The 20673-nt window shown below is 38.8% G+C and overlaps 2 protein-coding genes and 1 long non-coding RNA gene across 7 annotated transcripts in view; 1 reads left to right on the top strand and 2 right to left on the bottom strand.

Moving 5' to 3' along the window:
* LOC115749806 overlaps positions 1–1233 on the top strand; it is a 17784-nt gene extending 16551 nt beyond the window's left edge. The window contains exons 1-2 of one of the 3 annotated variants that reach the window (XR_007197724.1): positions 6–1015; positions 1088–1233. The gene's annotated coding sequence lies outside the window, so the exon portion shown is untranslated. Of the gene's footprint in view, positions 1016–1087 lie in introns of those variants that run through there. The other 2 variants (XR_007197726.1, XR_007197727.1) reach the window with 2 other exon arrangements.
* The window catches only part of LOC115749805 (MADS-box transcription factor 23-like), a 21943-nt gene extending 3140 nt beyond the window's left edge, over positions 1–18803 (bottom strand). Inside the window, exons 1-3 of one of the 3 annotated variants that reach the window (XM_048275400.1) lie at positions 18698–18803; positions 18138–18321; positions 832–910 (exon numbers count right to left, since the gene is read on the bottom strand). In XM_048275400.1, the coding sequence (XP_048131357.1) occupies positions 832–910; positions 18138–18319 (261 nt within the window). In that variant the 5' untranslated portion in view covers positions 18320–18321; positions 18698–18803. Of the gene's footprint in view, positions 1–831; positions 911–18137; positions 18322–18471; positions 18663–18697 lie in introns of those variants that run through there. The other 2 variants (XM_048275401.1, XM_030686771.2) reach the window with 2 other exon arrangements.
* Positions 8519–9373, bottom strand: LOC125313978. The gene is made up of 2 exons (XR_007197729.1): positions 8959–9373; positions 8519–8876 (listed from the first exon to the last, which is right to left on the bottom strand). It is a non-coding gene; the product is annotated as an uncharacterized LOC125313978 (long non-coding RNA).
* Positions 18804–20673: the final 1870 nt, after the last annotated feature.

Genomic DNA, 20673 nt, shown 5'->3' on the forward strand with positions numbered 1-20673 from the left:
GGAAGAAGAGAAAAAGAAGAGGGAGGGGGGGCAACAATAGCGGTCTTAGTTGGGATACCTTCAAGTAAGTTAAACAGCCTGCGTGGTTTAGTTTTAGTTCGTTTACCGACTCTTTTAGGCTGTATCAGCTGGTAATTTATGGCGAAGATCTTTTTCTGGATGCTATGCATGAGATCCTAGGAAGGGGACAGGAAGATTTAAGTAGGCTGCTGTTAATGAAAATTCTAACCTTATCTCCAGATCAGTTGTCCTTCGAAATAATTGTTCTGGATAGATCATACTACACAAGATGCTCTCAAGTAATAGTAAGATTACAAAGGTAACGCAGTTACATTTTTCTGTATACAACTCAATTCAGATAATAAAGGTAATTATTGGTAAAATTATTTCTATATTCAGATCAATAACTGAAATATGATCTATGTAATGTGACTTCTATGTTTATATCTCTCAATATCATAACCCTGTGATGCTTGTCAACAGATTCAGTCTACTTAGCGCCTCTTGTTCTTCTTCCTTCCCCTCTTTGCTATGCTCTATCTTTCTATTAGATATTCTCTGAGATTTACTACTTGGTTTCGTACAGCTTTCGAGATTCCTTTTTTCATCCATCCGACCATATTGGAATTGATTGTTGTAAAACAGTTTCCTATTTTTGTACTCTGTTGGCCCTTCCTAACTCAGTTATCGCTAATAGTTTAAAGACCCAGCTCTTGAAATGCAGCTGAGTTGTGCAACACAATACATGATCGTGCTGCAGAAAAGACAAAAAAATGTGTGGTGCTGTGGTACTGTACTGTTTAAAACTACAATTAGTGGGTCGAACGATACCTTAACTTCAGAAGTTGGATTTCCCAGCTGATGGTGATCCCCTTTTGATTTGTTGTATCTCTCAATTATTGATTTCATGCTGGAGTAGCAGATACAATCATGTCAAAAATGCAATTTTGCCAAAAACAGCATAGCAAAAATTAAGTGGATATGCTGAATGTGATGTGCTAATGAGGAACAGTAGGTCAGTTTGGTTAAATATACTTTTAACTGCTCAATAACAGGTTCCTTTTCCCAATAATTTTTTTGTGTTTAGGTACATTCATAGGATGTCCAACCAACGGGTTGTCGTAGTCAATTTGACACAGTGGGTTGTTAACGTCCATCAATCATAGCTCCATTACGATGTATGGAGGAGAAGAAAGTTGAAGATAAGTACATCCTTTTGTCTTTACTTAATGGTATCTGGTTCAATCATAGCTCCATTACGCTGTATGGGGGAGAAGAAAGTTGAAGATAAGTACATCCTTTTTATCTTTACTTTTTGGTATCTGAATTCACGGGTTGTGAATTTTCCGTATGCTTTTGTATTCTTGCCTATTGAGGACTTTGACATGAAAGAAACACATTCAAAATGAAGTATCTAAATACATCCCCTTTGAATTTTTGCTCATAATTCCTCAGAACACTGCATTCAAAGCTTTTATGGGTGTCGTTGATTTCTCACTATTGAAGATCAGTTGTGATGAGAGCTAAATGCCGGTGTTTTCAATACTGGACCTATATTGCCCCTTTGGTCGGTTCAACCGGTGGAATCACTAGTTGAATCCTTTCAATATATTAAAAGAAGTTGCTGAGGTAGGTCATATGTAAAGTTTATTTTTGTGGTTAAAGGCACTTCAAATTAGTAGGTTTGATCCTTGCTTGGTATGCTGCAATCACTTTTAATGCTTTGAGTGGTCAGTAAGCAGTATTTTTGTCTAACATTATGAAAGTAAAGTGATCTGTGGCCCAGTGGCAATGACTAGCATATGCACTTGAGGTTGCTGCTTCAAACCTGAAGCATGCAGCTTGTTACTTTTTTTAACAAAAGACCAGTTCTAACCCAGTCCCCACCCACCCAGTTCAATTGAAGTGGGCCAACATTTGTCCAGTCTGTTATTGGACTAGTAGCTGTTTTACTGGCTTGAACCATAACAGACAATGAAGTGGTTCCTCCCTGCTCTAACCAGTTGAACAGGCCAGACCGGCCTGGTTTTAAAACACTGCTGGAAAGAGTTTAGATGCATTTTTGCATTTGCTAATGGATGAGGGTTAACAATCACTGTATGCAATAAATTAGTTTTGTCATTTGAAATGGGGAGAACTCTGCCTAAAATTGTGCTGAAGTGAGGATGGCCAGAACCATTTGCCATTTGTAGAATGGATAGCTAATTGAAACTATGCCTAAATTTGTGCTGTACTTGCTAATTGAAATGGTTCCTCCCTGACTAGCGTACGATCTTGGTTGGTGCGATTATAAGGGAGGGATGTGTGCAGCAGGGATTAAGAGAGGATGATTTCATTCTTTTCTTTCCTCCATAAAGAGTTAAGAGGTTATCTTCCAGATGGTTTCACATCTGTGCCTTAGAGATGGACAGCAAATACTTATATGTCATCAGGTTGAGAACTGCAACGATTGATCTATGGAAAGAATTCGACAGTATTAGGAATAGTCACTATGAAAGAGAGCTTATATTGATGGTGCAGCACTAGAGCAAAACTTATTTTGGTGTGACATGTCCAGTGCAAACTCCAGCACTCACCAGCCACCACATACAAAAATGAGAACAAAGGAAGAGTATGCATAACAGGCAACATGTGCATTGGGCACCTTTTACTAGGATGCATTGACCTCTTTGGACTGCATGGAAGGGAATAAGGTCCACATAACAATTTCTGTTAAACTTTCAGCAGCTCCATTACAGCACATCAGTGATGCAATCCGTAGAGGAGAGTCAAATCTTTAGTCTGCTAACATCTTATTTGCCTAATGCTGACAATGGAGTCATGGCTGGCTAAATCTACTTCTCATTGGCTTTTTTCTGAGTAATCTTCACCTTACACGTGTGTTTACTTCATGCCTACCTTCACTTGTCAATGAACAAATTTGTAACCAACCTGAATGAGGTTACTATTGCAATGTGATGAACATCTTATCCTGAACAATTATCTCTTTTCAAATGGTTTTCTGCATGGTAATGTATGCCTTCATCTATGCTTCCTTAACTGAAATATGAGGGCTAATCTGAGCTGCAGTTGATGATTATGCCTTTAAATGTTCTTCCTGTGCTATTTCTTTCAATAGATTGCATGACGGACCTAGCCATTAGATCATCAACTTCAATACCACTTCAGCTTCTGATGGAAATCTAATATCTTGGGTTGGGAAGTCAAAGAGCCAAGGATGACACCAGTTTTTCTCCAAGTCTGCAAAAGGTTTCTGGAAATCCAACAGCCCAAAATAGAGTTAATGCCAAGCCTTATCATTCTGACCGCATTTAGGGAGAAATGATAACTTTCTTATGCTTTTACTAAGATTCTACACCCTGTGGGCAGAAGGAAGGAGGTGGTATACCAAGTTGATAGAAGTCCTCTTTCCACAGCCCGTGGGCAACTGCCAATGTCTTCAATGGGAACTCTATACTTAGAATCATCATGCAGAGCAAGATATGCGACTTTAAATCACTTTAAAGCTTAGATCAATTTATGGAAAGCAAAGGGGATGAAGGCAATTCTTTTGACTTCAGTTAGTTTTTTTATGGTCCGGTGATGGCTTGGGACAAGGGCTATTGTAGTCTTCTCCTATGGTAGCTGCAGATTGTGTAACAAGCGATGTTCAGAAGGCAACACAGCTGATTTGTTTTTGAATAAGGTAAAAAAACAAGCTCAGGTTGTTTGTTTGTGTTGCATTATCAGTCAACCGATGTGCAGGTGTTAACTTATTATAGTGTTGCATCTGGTCATGATGGTTGAAATGTCCACACTCTGGCAGCTGGTTTACTTTCTGCTTCTATTGGGAGACAACAGGTGCATCTTTGCTTGGGTTTTGTGGCATTGCGGCATATTGCAAGTTCTATACCGGAAAAAAAAAAATCACATCATTAAATTATTTCACTGTGCTGCTGGTAACAATTTTCGTCATTTTGGTTAAATTGAAAACACGTGCTCAGGGTGGAGGTTTCTTTTGCTTGCTTTTAGAAGAGATTGCTCTTTGATGGTGGTCTATATATGTTTTCGTTCCTTTTATGTGACAATTCCATCCATTGAAAGTTCTCCTTGACAGAAGTATTGGGAAGTTGTTCGAATCAAGCACTGGAAAGAAATGTCAAGGCACAGCTACCTTCTGGTTCTTTTCAATTTCTTCTTCGTGATAGTAATTGGTGCACACCTTTACGTTCAGGGTAATATTTGGCAAATTCTATCTCATAACTAAGTCCAAGGTGGGTTGACATGTTCTACAACTGTAGTTGACCGGTGAGTGATTTTAATTTCAGTGAAGTAGGTCTGTCCTAGTGCTAATGATTTTGTGGAGTAGGTAACTATCTTTGGGGAATTAGTCTTACAAGATATTATGGTGTTTTAGTTAACAGGATTTAGTGTTGGTATATAATTGTTTCTATGTCGGTTGGTAATTATTATGCTCACAAGGTCTTCCATCCATATGGGAACTTGATAGTTGGTAGTTGATAAAGCATGACATGGCACTGCATGTATCTTGCTACTAAATGCAGTGTATAATGTGAAGAAGCAAGTCTGGGAAAATGAGCCCGAACAAATGGGCTTGTGCACTTCAACGCAGATTACATTTGAGTGGCCTTTGAACTGGGAGAAGCTTTTAGGCTTGTTTGGGAAAGGAGGGGAAGGTGGAAAATGAAATTGGGTGTGAAAGTTGGGGGAAATTTGAATATTTTGGGGAGCAACTATGAGAGTGGTGAGTTAGAGAAAACTTTACAAAGCGGTTTGCATTGGCGAAGTCTTGAGTGAAGCAGATGAGTAGCTTTGTTTAGTTTTAGGCTAAGGGCTCAAAGAGGTCAAAATAACTTTTACCAAATTCAAACTTTTAGTCAAAGGGCTTTGAGAGTCTAAAGCTGTCATTTGAAGTCTTTCCAAACTCTCCCTAAGCTCTTCAGACCCTAAATCCGAATGCTTTTGTGGTGCTACTTGTCGACTGTGTCAAATGTTAAGACCTGATAAGTCTTTGTTGGTAAAGACCTGTCTAGCTATAGTTGTGCCTGAGCCTCACTAGCTCTTTGCCAGTTGAATATGAAGGGAAGAAGGGGAGGAACAGGAAGGGAATTTGACTTTTGAATGCCGATTACTGACATGTTGATGTTGGACGTCACACTTACCATATAAGGTTCAAGGAAGTATAAGACCATAAGTATCCTCATGAGAGTTGGGACAACCCAAGCTCCATCTATGTAGGGTGCATTTAGTAGAACATTGCAGATAGGATCCTCACATTTCATACAATCTCTCCAATCATTTTCTCTTCAGTCCCTTTTTCTAAACTATGGCACATGGCATTTGTAGCCAAGAAAGCTAAAACAATTACTTCCCCTCACAGCCTTGGTGCTTGTTTTATGCACTGAACCTAGATGATGGAATGCCCTGTGCCCTATTAACTCTGTTCCTTCTCCTTCATTGATATCTCTTGCTTGAAAGGCAAGTTGAATTAGTGAGGTGTTCCATCAATTCATACAAAAGAACTCCTAATTGGCCATTCATCCCATTGAAGCTATTGATCCAAATCCAATCTAGATGCCACAACTGATGGTTGGTTCTATTTTGCTGTCTCCAACATTCTACTAAGACAGTTGATTCTATGTCACTTAATAGAGGAGAAAATCCAAGACAATTAAATTTAGGACCTATACTTCAATTAGAGGCACAAAGAAGACCAGTACAATAGCCCAAAAATGTCCACCACACATAATACAGTGTCAGTCATTTGATTACATAGGTGTAGAAGCTATTTACACCTTAGAAAGAGGCTTTTAGGCTGTCTTCTCCATTTAGTATGGTTACTAGTCTGGGAGAACCGATGCTCTCTTTTTAGAAGGTTTGTCTATGTGAATGACATGAAAAGTTGAGAGAACTTGAATTAAGGCTGGAATGGTTCTGAGGTACCTCAATTTGTATTTAGAAGTTGAATTACTTATCCATTTGCAGTTGTTATGATTGTATAAAAAATATGAATCTATGAAAAGTGATTTGTGAAGCATGGCATGTTTAGTTTGGAGTGGCACGTCATATTTTTCCTCTCCTTTCTTTTTTTAAATAAAGTTTTATGCAATGATTTGAAAAATCAATCATCCATGGATGGTTGAGCTGATGGATTTGGATTAACATGCGCCAGAACTATTTCAGTGGTGTTCAACGTCAGATAGGCTGTGTTCTAGCTCTGGCCATGAAGCTATCAATTCTATGGAGGAATCGAACAGGTTGGGTTTAGAAGCCCCCTAGAGCTAATTGCAAACATGTTTTAGAAGAGAAAAGTTTTTTCAGAAAAAAATCAACGATTCTGATGAGAAGCTCTCATTGAATACTTTCCTCATGAACACCAGGAGTGGTTGTTCTGTAAGAATAGGTACTACAGAGGTTGACGAGGTAAGTAAAAATCAAACTAGAGAAGTTTGTGATGAAAATTTGAGTACCTCAAATTTGATTGATGTCTACATTTGCAAGACATCAATCAAAGTGGGAATTTTCTCCACCTCAAAAAAGGGAGACAAATATGTGATGTTGAAATAATGAAAATAAACAACAGGTCATCAACATACATTTGGTTCAAGTTTGAAGGGCAGTTGTGTGAATCTCAATGATATGCATTTACCTTCTCTTGAAGTAGAGATTCTGATTCCTTCTCTCTATTGAGCTCCCCTATTAATAAAACGAGTTGAGAAATATGAATTGAAATTTTGTATTGGGCAATATTTTCTTCCACCCTAGTTGGATGGAGTTTCCCTTATTTGGAAAAATCTCTATGGTGCTTTGAGAATCTAAAACATTCTAAGTGAAACTAGCATGTGCTAGGGTGCAGTATATATTGCCTCTACATACACAGATTCATATGCAAATGTTGTTAGCAATAGGATGATTAAGGGTGTCGACATTTGCTTTGCAAAGCTATTGGATGTGAGCTACGTTGAACACTGTATGGACCTTGCAAATTGTGAATTAGTTATTAGACGAGGAATATATGTTGATGTTTGGAACAACCTTGTGGATGGTGAACAAACTAGAGGATGTGTGACGTCAAAAGGCTTTGGATTGACCAACAGAAGGTGAGTGAACTAGAGGACATGAAGATATTAACAAACATAGATGGACCTTGCTAGGGGTGAATAAACTAAAGGCTGTGAGTAGAGGAGAGCCGTTTCAGGTTTCTTTCAAGTTCCGAGTGGAATTGGGAATCTACTCGTCGGAAGCGTGCCTTCATTTTTTGGAACCTGGAACATATCCCGCATATATTGGAACTCAAAATCTACCCTATCACAGGTTTCGAGATATGTTCAAAATGTATTCATAATTGAATAATTGCAGTGAATTATTATTTCTAATGAGCACAATTTGTTGCTATAATTCACCGACAATAACTCGAATTTAGACACACGGAAACTATGAAATATTAATAAAGTAAAAGTCTTTGTCATGGATATTGTCAGAAATGGAAGCTCGGGTTAATAGTTTCATATTGCACTTATTATCGGATGCCACGAAATTCTACAGGTTTGTCTCAAAACATAGAACAAGAAAAACACGAACTTATTTTAGGTTCCATCTCTTGGCACTTGGAAACTATCTATCAAATTCGATTCTTCAATCTATGGAACTTGGAACTTCCCCTGCATACCTTGGAATTTGGACTATACCCTACCTCCATCGATTCGGTTCTCTGATCTTCGGTTCTATCTTGAAACCATACGCAGCCCTAGGCGTCTGATTGTGGAAGAGTTTGGATGGACCGAGTAGAAGATGAACAGATTACAGAATAAATATGCTTGAAGGAAGCTTAAATGTAGGAGGGCAAGCTTGGGTACATAGAATCTTGGATAGACTTGACTGTAGAAGGTGCTTTTGCTATCGACAGAGTCGTGGTTTTGCTATGAGCCTCTATAATCCTGGAGGGAAGACCTGGACTCTTTATCAAATTTGATTTGTCTTTGGAATTCACGAAAGTGGACTTGAGAAAGATTAGAACTATTTATCATATTTGGGCAGGCACGTTAGAATGATAAGACTGCTGAAGAAGCCAAACTGACTATTTTGCGAAGTTGTCTCTACAGAGCTGTAGAGTGGCATTCTACGACTGCAGATGGCGTTATTAACGGCCACTCATGGGATTTGAATTTCAAGCGGTCATTTGAGATTTTATGGCCATAAATTCAACCCAAGAAAAGTCAGAGAGTTGGGAAAAAATGAACAGTCTTTTCTATACTTGAGTATTCCTCCTCTTGTTGTTCTTGTGTGTCAAAGTAGTGTAAATTTGATTGTATTCCACGGTAGAAGTCCAAGTGTAGGTTTACTGTAGCGAGGATTGCTTGTGTATGTAGAAGCAGAGATATAAGTAGAAGGAAGTGACCTTGTGATGTCTCAAGGATTAAACAGTGAATCTCGGCCTTGATTTGGGCTGTTAGAACTGTGAAAGTGGAGTAGGTCAAGTGGATAAGCCGAACCACTATAAATACGATCTGCATTTCTCCTATCCCTTAATCTCCTTTGTTAGAAGATTATTATTTCTGTATACACATTAGTGTTTTTACAGCATCAACGCTAACGTGCGTTCCACATGCAATCCAACAGTTATTAGCGAAAAAGCTTCGAAATTCCTTACAATCTATTAACCCCTCTCAATCATGGACATTTCTCACACGCAAACTAACTAATTTGAAATGTGTGTGATATTCAGTGTGTAGCTCACCCATCAAAAGATTGATTGGAGGAAAACATGGCCATTCTGCATTTGCCTTTTTCGTTATTCTCATCTTTGAACTCCTTCTCCAACAAAAATAAATCAATTAATATAAGGCTAGGGATTTTATTTACATTTATCTATTGATCTGTTTGACAATTCCTCTCTTCCTGGATGTAAATGTGCTCTCTAGCAAGTTAGCCAAGTCAAATAGACACGTAGAGTGCCACCTTGGACATGGACTTATTATCAAGCCTTACATATGGTGATGCCTTGCCTATGCATTGCAAAGCATATAATAAAGCATGTTTTTATTTGTCCCAACTCCAAAAAAGATAAGGGAAAGAAGAGATACAACAAAGAGCTAAATATTTGCGACATTGTGTGTTTTTTTTTTTGCCTTATATTTGATCTATCCCTTCCTTCTCTGTCCCTCCAATATAAGTGATGACTTTCGGTGAAGTCCGTAAATAAGCGTTCTTTGATCCATCCCTTCCCCCCCTGTTAGGTAAGGATTCATTTAAATTGATTAATATTTAGATGGTAAATATGTTTACGATGTATCATCTCAATCAACATCCAAGAGAGCCGATAGTTTGCATGTATGATGAACGACATATGCTTTGAGAACTAACCAAAGACCAAAGGTGTCGATGTTGCCCTTCTAACGTTGAGAAGGAGAAGACAATGGATAAATGATTATAAGAACTTTTGACGACTTAATTGTTACGAGTTCTTGAGGAAACTAGATGCTTATACAATTAATGTTGCCAAGGCTAAAGTACATCCATGACAAGAAAAATATTCATATGTAAAACAATGTCGAAATTCATATACATAAAATTGATAGAAAAGTACGTGGTTGAGATGAGATTGGTAATATTATAGATACTTTCCAAGGGATATCAAAATAAGTGAGTGCGCACGAGAAGGTGTTGGTAGATTTCAATCAAAGATAACATGATAAAAAGAGGAGGATGCGATTGAAGCTGTGATCTTCATGCCTTATTTGTGTTAATGACTTCTTTGCTCTATCCAATGTTCTTAAAAGTCAAGAAGCATCTTCCAAAAGTAATTTTAGGGAAGAAGTAGCGCAAGTAGTAGTGCAACATCAAGCTAATTAAAACGGTAAGGATTTCTACATGAAAAAATGACATTTCAATGAAAATTGTTTTCGTCGTGTAGAAAACACAATTTTGAATTGACTCCCCTCAAATTGATCGAACACTAGAATCCCCTAACTCTGTTGAGAGGGGCTATCATCACAGCTTATGTAGTCAATTCTTTTGTCAGTATTAATCTCGTTATCGGCCAATTCTAAAAATGTAAATTTTGGCAAAAGGATTCCGTGTTCAGAAGATTGGATGGAGGATATTTTGTCAAAAACCCTTTTTTCACCCTAATATTGCAAGTATCAGGTTGACAATTAGATTTTGAATTATACAGGATCCAAGGTTCAAGATTTTTTTTTTTTTTGGTCGAAATTCAAGGTTCAAGAGTTATTTATATGTTTTCTTGCTTGAATGTACACCTGCTACACGATAATATACAAATAAATATTTGTTGCACTTCTTGTAAGATTACTTTTTGCCATAGATATATTATCAAAGTATGAGAAGGTTCTCTTTGCTCTTACAGCCGTAAGGGCGTGTCTGCAATATCTACTCCTGTTGCTCCTCTAGTACGATATAGATTCGCATTTTGCTCATCTGAAAAGTGGACATCGAATTCGAAAGTTTGCTTTAAAGATTGATGAATTTTACTACTTGTAACAGTTAGTCTTGAATAATTTTAAGTCTAAGAGCTTCCTCTCTAAGTTTTGTGCTTTCCATGCGTGCACTAGTTTGAGTTGATTGAGAATTGAGTTTCGCAAATTTACCGTCCTTCTAGGCATCTTTGAGTAGAGATGGCATTGGTGACGATCATAATAATTCTAAGGTGTAGGCTCTAGAACAAAATTTTCAAGCTTCTCGACAAACTATGGTGTGAAGGCTAGATGCAATGATTACTTGGCTCGACACTCCTAAGTCAAAAAGAAACAAAAATCGGCAATGAGAAGGGAACATGCTTGCGGTCAACAGTTCAGTATGTTTTTTCAATTTTACAAGAGGCAAGCTTTATAACCGCACCTCTTGCAACAGTTCAGTATGTTTTGGCTATTTGATTATTGAAGAATTCAACTGCATATGTAAATTATAATTTTTTATTGCATGTGTACACCTGCAAATCCTCACGGAAAATAGTTATTTATGGACTGAAGGGACAAATGTCCTTTCAAGGGGATAGCTTGCAAGAGACTACATGGAGTTAATGGCAAAAATTATTGAACACAAGATGTGTGTGGATCGATCGATCAATCACCGTTCATTTTTCTGGCATCAAACGTCTGAACTGTGAGAAGAAACATCTTTTTTTAGGGCAATGAAACCCTGAGGCAATGTTTTCATTGCCAAAGAGAAATTTAATCACCACAGTGCAAAGGAGATTATTATTTTCGAAAACAATGTTCGTCCATTGCAATGTTTCAGCAAAAAGGAAATGAAAGAAGAGAGTTTTGATTCAAATGATGAATCTTTTAATAGAGACGGCTTTCATGATGGGGAAGAGATAATTTTCAGAACAATCTTCTGATGTAGATCCAGATTTAGAAAATAATATATTGTGAGTAGATAATTGCCAAACCTACGCCAATCTTTCACTGAAGTCTTGTTAATATCCGAGAGAGAGGTTTGTATGGTTGGTTTGATCATCCCGTATGGATTTTGGAAAGCTAATTGTGAATATCAGTCTTTTCACGAGGTAAGAAAAGAAAACTTCAGTGATCTTGAAGTTGTGTTATCAAAATTCAGATGTTTCCAAGGAGTTTGCCGAGTAGGCTAATTCGATATTTCGAACTAGAGATCGAGTTTAATGAAATCGTATGATGCAAGAGTCTATCAAGATAAGTCGAGTTTTGAAGCAAATTTTCGATTTTGAATATTACAAATTAGATTATGAATTAGATTTAATCATGTTTGCTGGGTCATTGCACTTTTATGTCAAGTTAATCTGGTTGTTTGGGTAGATTTAATCAGTTAGGGTTTTATGACTATTATTGATAGTTTGAGGATAAATACAATTGATTGTGAGGATTTCTCTATGATTGCTGCGCTTTATGCATGCGTGTATGCAAGCTCTACTCGTGACCCTTCTCATTGAAATGAAACGGGTCACGTTTAGCACATGTTGAGTAATTTGCATTTAACATCTCATATAATCGTCACATACTATTTTTGTACAAAATGTAATGGGTTTAAGCCATCTTTTTGAAATGCAAGATGAGTGTTGTTGTAAGCTATCTCAAAATGATGGAGTTGGAGCGATAGAAGTTCGTGGCCAAGTCGAGGACAAGACCACAAACTTTGAAAAGGCAAAAGGTGGAGTTGGAGCGGTCCAAGCCAACTCAAGAAGGGATGCCTACTCATGTGCTTTTTCCTAAAGTGAGGGACTTGGCGGGCGACATCGAGTTGGCCAAGTCGAGGGAGGAATTGCTTGTGGAGCAAGTAAGGGTTGAAGAGTTGTGCAACAACGAAGTAGAGAAAAGAAAGACTAAGTCGGAAAGCATTGAGGGCATCGCTCAATTGGATAGGAGAGAGTATTATGGACCAGAGGTTTTCAAGGCACAATAGGCTGCTGAAGTGGCCAAGATGACAGAGCAAGTCGAAAACATCTAAAGGTCCAGGGTTTCGTGAGTATTTTAGAATGCATTCGGGAGTATTGTATTATGGAGATTTCTTGTAATTGGTGGGGGTAAATGGGAGACGGACAGATTGTATTTCCACCATTAGATCAATGGGAGATCAATGTTTGTTAGGGGTGAGCATGGATTTAGGGTAGAAATGGGAACCAGATCCATAGATCCAGTTTCGGGTTTCAGAGTATGCAAGGTAGGTTTCATATTCCAAAAATTGAGGAACGGATTTCGACGGGTAAGTGAAAGCTAGAGTAAGTTTTTGTATTTTTCTTGTTCTATGTCTTCGTGCGATCCTGCGGTATTCCATGGCGTCCAATGATGAGTGTGTAATTTAGAATTAGTCCGAGCTTCTATTTCCGACGATATCCATGATTAAGATTTTTATTTTGTTTATGTTTTATATTCTTCGCATATCTAAATATGAGTTGTAGTCAATGGATTGTAGGAGCAAATTGTGATCATTAGAGATAATGATTTATTACAATCGTTCCATTAAGAGTATTATGGAGATTTCTTGTAATTGGTGGGGGTAAATGGGAGACGGACAGATTGTATTTCCACCATTAGATCAATGGGAGATCAATGTTTGTTAGGGGTGAGCATGGATTTAGGGTAGAAATGGGAACTAGATCCATAGATCCAGTTTCAGGTTTTAGAGTATGCAAGGTAGGTTTCATATTCCAAAAATTGAGGAACGGATTTCGACATGTAAGTGAAAGCTAGAGTAAGTTTTTGTATTTTTCTTGTTCTATGTCTTCGTTCGATCCTGCGGTATTCCATGGCGTCCAATGATAAGTGTGTAATTTAGAATTAGTCCGAGCTTCTATTTCCGACGATATCCATGATTAAGATTTTTATTTTGTTAATGTTTTATATTCTTCGCATATCTAAATATGAGTTGTAGTCAATGGATTGTAGGAGCAAATTGTGATCATTAGAGATAATGATTTATTACAATCGTTCCATTAAGAGTACGAGTGGAGCCCGAGTAGACTCTGAAATTGACTTTGGAAATTTTGATAGGATATGGTTCCAGGTGCCAAAAACTATGATACCGATTCAGATGGGTAGGTTCCAGGTGGAACCTGGATCGATCTTGAAACCGCTCACCCCTAATGTTTGCATTGTAAGGGCCCTTGTAGAAATAGGAGTGCTTCCCCCTTATTTGCCACATCTAACATAATAAGAAACAATACAGCATTTTTTATGAAGACACTTCTCTCTCTAAAGTCATTATCAATGTTATAGGGTAGGCCAAGTGAGCGAGTGAAGGATCGATCATGGGGAATACTAAGGTTACGCGATGCTAATAATGGGCAACCGAGTCAAAGGAAGCCTTACTAGTGTATAGTCGTGATCTCAAGTGTCGACACGTGACACAGTTCATCCTAAAAGTGCTAACTCACCAGCATAGTGCAACATTAAAACGTACTGATATAATTAGGGTTTCGTTGAAAGAGTGCCCTATGACATTTTGTTAAGCATACCTTATCAAAATATTTCAATTTTCAAGACAATAATTATGGATACCATGAGGTTAATCAGTGCATTTCTCCAAACTTTGAAATATCCTCAATTGATTTTCTTTAATGAGGGCCCTTTTAATTTTAAGTATATAACTGATTTATAGAACACATACGTGTGATTTACAAAGTCCAAATAACTAATTCAAGAAACACATACGTATGATTAGATACTCAAGAAAAGAAAATCATGCAAAGCAGCATTTAAGACCTTGTAAAGTGTCTGAAAAAGAAACCTAGGATGGCATGAGGAGACATGGTCGGAGGAATCTTATTTAAGGTCGGCTGACACCAACGTTGGGTACAAAGTAAACCCATTCACGGCATAAATCATGAAAATATTAATAAGCAAATGATATGCATGAACAAAGCCTCCTTGAAGCATCAATTCTAGGACTTCCACGATTAGGTTGACGAGTTTGAGGTCTTAGGAATTTGAGAAAGCAAGAAAAAACCACTGTCTAGGGTGTTGAAAAACTTTAATTCTTTGTCCAAGAAGTGTAACGGCCTGGGCCCACCACACTTCCGCTGCGTCACTTGCAAGATATTGTTGCCCATACAACCCTCGGAAAACATGTCTTGCAAGTCTAAGGAGACCCATTGCCATATAAACTAACCCAAGACTCCCCTCCTAAGGGATGTGGAACAAGGGATGTCACATAATCCCCCCTTAGCGGGGCTGCGTCACTTGCAAGATATTGTCCGCTTTGGACACACAGTCCTCACTGTTTTGTTCTTCCAAGAGTTGCCCGTACAACCCTCGGAAAATGCGTCTTGCAAGTCTAAGGAGACCCATTGCCATATAAACTAACCCAAGACTTCCCTCCTAAGCGATGTGGGACAAGGGATGTCACAAGAAGTGATAAGAATGACCAAGTACCAAGTATCCCCCTTAGCTACTATCCTATCAAAACTTGCTTTGAAAGAAAAACTATAGTGAGAAATTGTGAAATTAATTAGAAAAATACACTAAATTGTTACATCTATAATACCTCTCCAATTACATTGCATCTTTCTAAACGACTACTGTTCCATGTAATATCGGAGAGACCGAGTCTAGCATCTCTAATTCATGCTAAAGCGTCTAGCTATTCGAGACTAAAGATTAGTGATGTGCCGTCGCCTCGATTTAATAAAATCGATTCAACCATAATGATGGAATTCATGAAGAGGCAGACACAATTACATACAAAAAAAATAAAAATTAGAGGTCACTATCTTCATGATCAATCATAGAGGAACTTTCGAATGAGTGAATCGAGCTATTGATCAAGCTCACGCTCGTATTTTCGTTTTAATCTTTTTTATGGTTCTAGATTAGAGAATGTGTTTGATTTCCTGGAAAACCAATACAACCCAATGACCTTAGTTTAGGAAGGGTAAAATTTGGGGGAAAGAAAAGATTAGATGTCATCCAAGATTGCATTCAGACATTTTCCTACTGAATATCTTCTAATAAGTGGAGAAAACCCAACCCATTTCTCTCTTTAAAGATTATATACTAGGGCAAAAGTCACTCACACTCTATATGCACCCAGCTAACAATATCAAAGCCAATGTTTATACCTAGTCCTAGCAGTGGGCCATACAAACTATGCTCTCTCGCCATCTTTCCCAATTTTCCTTGCCTTTCCTAAATATAATCACATAAAAGAAAAGACAGAAAAATGGGAATAGGAAACTTAGTCTCACTTCTATAAATCAATGCAAACGGAATTTTAGACAACAATGCTATTGTCTTCCCTTTGTCCCCCCTCATATTCGTGCGTTCCCGTCCTTTGCAATGCTTTGGATATTTCGAGGACTTAAGTTAGAGATTTTGTCGTCATTACAAATTTTGGACAAACTATGAATTTGTGATGACTTCGAAACTTTGAGATTTTCACTCATCCGGACATCTATGTATGGCTTTGATATTTTTCGCATGTTATTTTCATTATAGTGCCGCCTTTTTTTTTTTTTTTTTGGTTTTTGGTTAGCTGGATTGCTACACAGTACACAAATTCCTTTCCCTATCCCTTTGACTTTCAATATTCCTTGGTCTTGGTAATGTCCATTGGAGGACATTACTAGGAATGAATTAGCAACTATTTTCATCTGCTGAATACCCCCCTATACCACATATCTAAGCACCCTTGACATGTGATTAGTTAAATCATGGTTGAGTACTTAATTCACATTATACATGGAATGAAATGCAACACGTTCTTGTATGAACACCGCTAAAATTGAGTGTTCGTTTATCGTCTTCTTCAAGAGTTTAAGCCGTTATTGAGTGTTCCTTTTCATGCACTCAACGATACCAGAGATGAATCGCTCATCGCCTAAAATCATATATGACTACAATAACAAAGGTTTCTTGTTTCCGCAAAGCACTTGACAGGCCCGGGTCCGGGATGGTTAAGAATGGACCACCGCTAGCCACCGTCCTTGTTCCTGGCTGTTCCGAGGATGTGAATGTCTATAGGCCAATGACCGGAAATTTTGTCTTAATGATTTGCAAATCAGGAGGGCAAGGTTACAAGGTTTTCTTTATTTATGACTGCGCAAGGAACATTTTCTCGCCATCCTAATCCCGCAAACCTACATAGTTTAATGTTACCGAAGGCCTCTTCCTTTTCAGGACTGATATTGGAACCTATACAATATCAACTTGGCTTTGAGTTCATACATCTATGAACTACTCAATAAAAAGCTTGCCTTGCCACAACAAAAAATGTTGGTCGCACAAAAGAATCTGTGCAGAGCATGTGCATGTTTTAACTTTCAGTACACATATATTGCCTTAAATTAGACAATCTAAGCAAGCATATTTGGTGTAACGTTTAAGTAGAACTAGCAATTAAATAATGTCTTTTTACCTAAGGCTGAACTGGCAAAAGACTAAAGTAAGTAAATCCATTGTTGGTGGGAATTTCAACATGTTTTGACTGGTTTTTGCTAGATCTAGAGGAGAGAGGGGACAAGGGCTAGCATTGAATGATTCATGATTGCCACTTCCACCTGAACTGGGATCTGGGTTTGTCTTAAAGTCAATGGAATTTTGTAAATGATCTTTTGCCAGTTGAAGGCAGACTTGTTACTTCGAGAATTTCGACTCGGTATTTTTTTCCTTGTTAGGACCTAATAAATATGGACAAATGGCCTCGAAGGGTGATTTCGTGCATCTTCCAATTTTTCCAACTCTAGAGGTCCTAGCTAGACAGTGTTCGGTGGAGCGAAAACCCGCTAGGGCTTGACTCCGTTATGCTTTGTGTAAGCATAAAATCAGAATTCAAGTTGCTTGGTATCTCCTCATTGGATGACATCTAAATCTAGTATTCGACTCCCGAAACTGAAATTCCTGAACCTAGGACAAGTCCAAACATCCAACAAACTAAAGCTGCACTATTCTCGTCCCCAAAGATCTGCTACATAGTTCCAAAAGTACGCTTGCTTCTTCTTCAACAGCCTTGACAGAGATTCACCAATTCAGGTCGAGTATGTACTCTCGCTATCTCAGTTTCTCCGATCCATGTTCTGTGAGCTTGCACCTATGCATCAACCACAAATCGAAGTTCCCCAACCACATGTCCTCCTAATAAAAACCTGCGACACATTCATATACGCTGTCTTTGCACCCGTGCTCAAACAGCGCCCTTACTCTACAACATTTAGTGGCACTACAATCGTGCAAACTCAAGCTACATAAATCGGGAGGAACATAATGGTTGGTGTATGATTGACTGTCATCTTTTAGTTAGATAATAAAGAATTGAGCAATGCATGCAACACATTGAGGTGAAAGCCTAGTTTATAAAAGCTCTACACTGCAGACTTAGAGACCTCCATACAATCATATCCCCAGCTGCCTCAGTGAAATCAATAGTAATTTTGGGTTTTTGGTGGGCAGTTTTCTTAATCTCAAGTGACCAAAGCCGAATTGAAAGCATTTTAAAAAAAAAAATCAGGGAGATAAAAAGCGATATCCACTCCATGAGACGCATAAATTAAGATCGCACATGTTCGGAAAGGCAAGGAAGCAATGCCATTGCAATACATGGGCATAAGAAACGATTTATCATCAGGTCTAATAGCATTATCATCATAGCAATAAAACAAGGACCCAAATGAGAAGAAACAAAAGAATTGGAGGAGAGATCTTGAGTAGGACCTGTTGCTGGCAAAATCATAGAGCTTGCCAGTACTGGAGAAGATGATGACCCCGACCTCGGCGTCACACAGGATCGCGAGCTCCTTCGCCTTCTTCAGCAGCCCGTTCCTCCGCTTCGAGAAGGTCACTTGCCTGCTCGTCGAGTTGTCGATCCTCCTGATCACAATCTTCCCTCTCCCCATGCCTATATAAATCACCACCACAGCACAACACGAAAGCCCAAAATCAGACCCTCTTCACACGAATCTACTAACTTCGCCACCCACATCAACCCAATAGAGAAAGAATCCTCCCAACTCAGGAATTAAGCTAAAAGCAAAACAAAACCATCAACCCGCCCGTACCAAAAAAATCAGAGAGCCGACTCAGGAAAACCCCCCAGCAAAAGAGGGTGCGAGAGAAAAACAAAATCCGGTCGCTCCCAGCTCGCATTCCCGAGAGAAACAAAAAAGGAGCAAAAGGAACACGAAGAACCAAAAAAGTTGCAAACTTTGCGAGAGCCAAGAAAACAAAAAAAAAAAAACACTTCACTGAAAAAGACTGAGGCACAAGAGACTCACTTTGGTGTTAATGGAGACAAACGAGGTCTCGCAGGATCACCGGTCTTGTTTTCGGTCCGTACAGAGCGAAGCAAACGATCCAGCAAGCGAAAAATTTTAACTTTTCTTTGGCTTTTTGATGCTATATGAGGAAAGCTCCATTTGGGGAGAGGAGATGATTCCGCTACGGACAATACCACTAGGCGGTTTTCCCCTTCCCACCGCCACGTGGACCAATCGGCGACTTCCTCTGGATTGTTTATTCGGCGGGTTTCCGGTAGTGGGGCTCCGGCGTATAGATCGCCGACGCGTGGCATACGACTCCGTATGGGGGGCGTTTCCTATTTTGGGAATTTTGGCTTCTTTTAGTAGCGAGGCGACGGATAGTTATTAGCTGTTGCCCTTCGCATTCCTCATTTAGCAGGAGTTGAGGGGGGTAGATGATAGCGTCACCGTCGCGGAAAGAATGACCCGCGCCGGTTTTAGCCCAATTTTCGTAACTTTCTGGAGGACGGAGGGGCCGGCGGAGGAGATCGGATCGGGGAGCCTCGCGAGGGTTAGCACCTGGAAATGGCAGCCTCGTGACCAGAGCAACTAGAAGAAGGACGAGGAGGCCCAGTAAAAATGACCTAATCGACTGAGTCGGCTTGTTGTGCTCGATCGAGTCAATTGTACATCACGAGTCGGCGATATTCATGCTTCATCCACGAAGGAGGATGACTGTCTCATCGCGCTTTTTAGGTTTTGATTGATTTGTTGGTCCACTCGTTCGTAAAATGAGTTTCGTCGCGCAGCTCTACGACAATTTATCGCCTTTGCTCTAACCATTGAATGACTAGAGGAAGCCTTTGGTTATAACCACAAATCCTTGTACCAATGTTTCTTTAGCGAGGAAGAAGCCCATCTTAAATCGGTAAACTTGATTTTATCATGTTGTAGTTATTATTGACTGGATAGTGTTCGCTACTTGAAAAAAATAATTACCGATTTCAAATATAAATGTTCTTCGGGCAAAAATGGATAATTAGTTTTCTTTTGAATGGTCGCCTACCTAATCATTTCTGAAGTGTAGATTAAGTGTCAACAATATTCAAACCAACGAGATTATTTTCCTCGGTTATGATTTAGCGTGTTCTGATCAGCAATGCCAGCCGTACGAAGTGAAATAGTTGGATGGTTACCGTCCGAATATATTTAAGGAATAACTTCCCATCATCGGTCTTCTTTTCTGACGTGTGTAAAAGAAAAAAAAAAAGCATGTCCTCATTCAAAATTTGCTTACCAAAAGCGAGACACTTGTCCTTCATTGTTTGACACGAAATCTGCGCCAATTCATCTCGGATCTAATTTCAATCTTTTATTCAATAAAGTTATTGCCCGCATCTCTCTCTCTTTCTCTCTCCCCAATGGTACTTCATTCTAGTATTTGAGCTTTTTCCCACGAAAAATTCTGAATAGAGCGACTGTAAAATTTTAATTGGTGTAGAAACATACCATAAATAGCTAAGAGGGATACACTTGTCATTTCACAGAGAGACAAGCTGACCTGGGTCGTAGGTTTCCCCGAGACAGAGGACCGCCAATCCCAGTCCTTCGTCAATGTCTATGTGGAGTGTCTCCCCACGTGTCAGCACGAGATGCAATAAATGGAAAGTGGGATGAAAAAGAGCTTTCCTCTTTTAGTTTTTTTGTTTTTTTCCCTCTGGTATTTTAAGGTTATATTAAAAATTGGAGGGCGTGCCCTAAAAAAAAGGAAAAGATAAATAAAAGAAGAAATCCCAAAACCAGAGGGTGACGTCAAAAAGGAGTTTAGTACTATGTTTCTCTATTTCGGGTAAGAACAAAAGAGACTTGTCGCTGCTGTTCCTTTGTCTCTCCTCCAAACAAAGCAAGTTCCGAGGTTGGCGCTGTCAACGATTTATTCCCATAAGTCCAAACCACCATTAATATGATATGTCCAGTTGGTGTTTGATTAATCCTAAAGAGATTTGATCATT

This window comes from Rhodamnia argentea, chromosome 2, assembly GCF_020921035.1.
Source record: "Rhodamnia argentea isolate NSW1041297 chromosome 2, ASM2092103v1, whole genome shotgun sequence".
NCBI classification, from domain to species: domain Eukaryota; kingdom Viridiplantae; phylum Streptophyta; class Magnoliopsida; order Myrtales; family Myrtaceae; genus Rhodamnia; species Rhodamnia argentea.